Source organism: Bidens hawaiensis, unplaced genomic scaffold, assembly GCF_021521415.1.
Source record: "Bidens hawaiensis isolate Kalapana, Puna unplaced genomic scaffold, B.hawaiensis_p1.1 tig00011791_1, whole genome shotgun sequence".
NCBI classification, from domain to species: Eukaryota; Viridiplantae; Streptophyta; class Magnoliopsida; order Asterales; family Asteraceae; genus Bidens; species Bidens hawaiensis.
The window spans coordinates 745,235-747,684 of record NW_027491936.1 but is presented as its reverse complement, the minus strand read 5'-3'; the positions used below and the strand labels follow the sequence as shown (position 1 = coordinate 747,684).

At 34.4% G+C, this 2,450-nt stretch overlaps 1 protein-coding gene across 1 annotated transcript; it reads left to right on the top strand.

Moving 5' to 3' along the window:
• Positions 1-1,126: 1,126 nt before the first annotated feature.
• On the top strand, positions 1,127-2,235 carry LOC143539005 (uncharacterized). Its single transcript, XM_077032433.1, has 3 exons — positions 1,127-1,300; positions 1,441-1,570; positions 1,692-2,235. The coding sequence occupies exons 1-3, from the start codon at positions 1,168-1,170 to the stop codon at positions 2,185-2,187; spliced, it is 759 nt and encodes a 252-aa protein (XP_076888548.1). The 5' UTR covers positions 1,127-1,167; the 3' UTR covers positions 2,188-2,235.
• Positions 2,236-2,450: the final 215 nt, after the last annotated feature.

Below are 2,450 nucleotides of genomic sequence, written 5' to 3'. Positions count from 1 at the left end.
ATTTAATACAAAACATCAAAACATCAAAAAAAAAATTGTTTTGCTATTTTTTTACTAATTTTTATATATGTTTTCAGGAGAGAGAAAAAGTTATATTTATATTTACATTTTTTATTCACTTTAATTGTGGACTACAAGATTTAAACATTAATTAAAAACATGTGGTTGAGAATGTGTTTCTAGAGTTTTCACAACTCAAGTAGGTTTTCATTTTATACTTAGCCTGTGAGGTATAATATAAACGTAGAGAATGCTTGCAAATCTTGTATGAGTTAATACTATGAATGGTTAAGTAACTTACGATAATGTAAACATATAATTCGTCTTACGAGACATGTGGAATGATGATGGCGTCGGTCATTGCCTAATGGGCTGGATGTTATACGAGACATATGGAATGAATGCGCGAACATATATAGGAAAGGCCTGCATGGTTTTTAATAAGTGTTTTAAATGTAAAACCATTGCTCTCCGGTTCCTCACTTTTATAGTTCCCCAATGAACCCCCTCCCCCCCCCCCCACACAACACGACAACTCAGATACTCTATAATCTACTCCTAAATTACACTTTAATTTATTGTCAATCACGAGACTTGAACCGCACCCGCTTGATAGATAAAGCCTTTTAAACTGCTATGCCAAATTAGGCCCTTCAAAGACATCCGATAAAATTGGAATGATACATAGAAAATTAGCACGAGCCTCACTGAATAGTACTTACACGCACAAATAAAAAAATAAGTCCCTAAAATATGACTTTCAATTTCTCTATAAATGCGGAAAGTGAATTTGCGAGTGATATAGTCGATACATGAAGAATGTATTGTCATCCTTTGAAAATTTAACACTAAGAATCCAAGATACGTTAAATTAAGAAAAAAAACATAGAACGTGTTCGGTGGCGCCTCCTTGCCTCGTTTTATACTTCTATTAAATAATGAATAGAGGGGTGAGGGGAGCTTTTTGTTCATCTACAATAAGCCAACGAATACTTCCACTTTATTATGATTGCACAGTCACTGCAATTATAATATTTTTATGTGAAAAATTATTTTATTCCACTTACACGTTCTACCTTGCATGCTTTAGTAGTATATATAAGAGTGTACTTCGGGATACACACTTGTTCCTTACTTGGCATTGCAATAAAGTTTGAAGTCAAGAAGATGGTGAAGACGCCAAGTTTTGACAAAAATGGATTGAAGAAAGGTGCATGGAGCGAAGATGAAGACGATAAGCTGCGAGCCTACATCCAACGATACGGCCACTGGAATTGGCGTTTACTTCCCAAGTTTGCTGGTATATTCAAACGAAATTCAAATTTCTGTAAAGTTTTCTATTAGATTTAGGTTTATTTTTGAGCAAGTAACTCATACATGCACCTTTAATGATATTTGGATTCCTAAATATCTTATTGTTCTTTAATTTCTTTTTTTAAGGCTTGTCTAGAAGCGGGAAGAGTTGCAGGTTGCGATGGGTAAATTATCTTCGCCCAGACATAAAACACGGAAATTTTACCAAAGAAGAAGAAGATCTCATTGTTGAGTTACATAAGAAGCTTGGTAACAAGTAAGTTATAAAAAACTTTTTTTTTCTTTTTTACTTAAATCACACATACATAAAGTGAATAATTTTCTGATCACTTTGGTAGTTTGATGTTACATGCTTAATTTTATTCTTGTATATGCAGATGGTCAGAAATGGCTGCATATCTGCCAGGGAGAAGTGACAATGAAATAAAAAATCGTTGGCACACGCACATAAAGAAACGAGCTAACAAAGATCGAGACGTGTTAGAAAGTGAACACGTCCAAACTATCGAACCTGATCAAGTTAACACTATAGAAAACCATGCCCAATACTCAGATTTAGAATTTCAACAAGATCTTGAGTTATTATTGGCCGAATCACCATTGTCTTCTTCAAGCACCAACTTATCATCATGTTGGTTCAGTGGCATAGATTCCATAGGTTCAAGTGATAACATACCACAACTAGATAACTACCCAGCAACCGAAAATTTCTGGACCGAACCTTTTCTGTCAGACAACGATAGTATCAAATCATCAAGTGATAACTTCTTTTTAAATTCGGATCTTCTCAACCCGGTTTCCTACCAGGATACAATCATCGCAGATGAATTTTTATGGTCATCTGTGGATTCATATCTTGAATACAATGGCTAGTTCGTAAGGTGAAATCAATGGTCAAATTTGTGAATTTTAAAATAAAATGTAGTTACCATTGGTGCTGTGAAAGGATTTAGTGAATATTTTCCTTCAAAATGTAGTTTGCTCCACCTCTTAACATTGCTTTCATCTTATTCATTTAGTGTAGTTTTTACAACTAACTAGTAATCATCCCTGCGCTTTGCGACGGGAGAGTTGATAAAGGGTAGCCCGTGCATCGTGAAGGTGAAATTTATAAAACATAAAGTTAAGAGTTTGTT

Excerpts from the sequence above, each read along its gene's own strand:
- LOC143539005 (XM_077032433.1), top strand. The coding sequence starts at position 1,168 with ATGGTGAAGACGCCAAGTTTTGACAAAAATGGATTGAAGAAAGGTGCA. Across the intron at positions 1,301-1,440 it reads TTTACTTCCCAAGTTTGCTG|GCTTGTCTAGAAGCGGGAAG; the intron begins GTATATTCAAAC and ends TCTTTTTTTAAG. Across the intron at positions 1,571-1,691 it reads CATAAGAAGCTTGGTAACAA|ATGGTCAGAAATGGCTGCAT; the intron begins GTAAGTTATAAA and ends TTGTATATGCAG.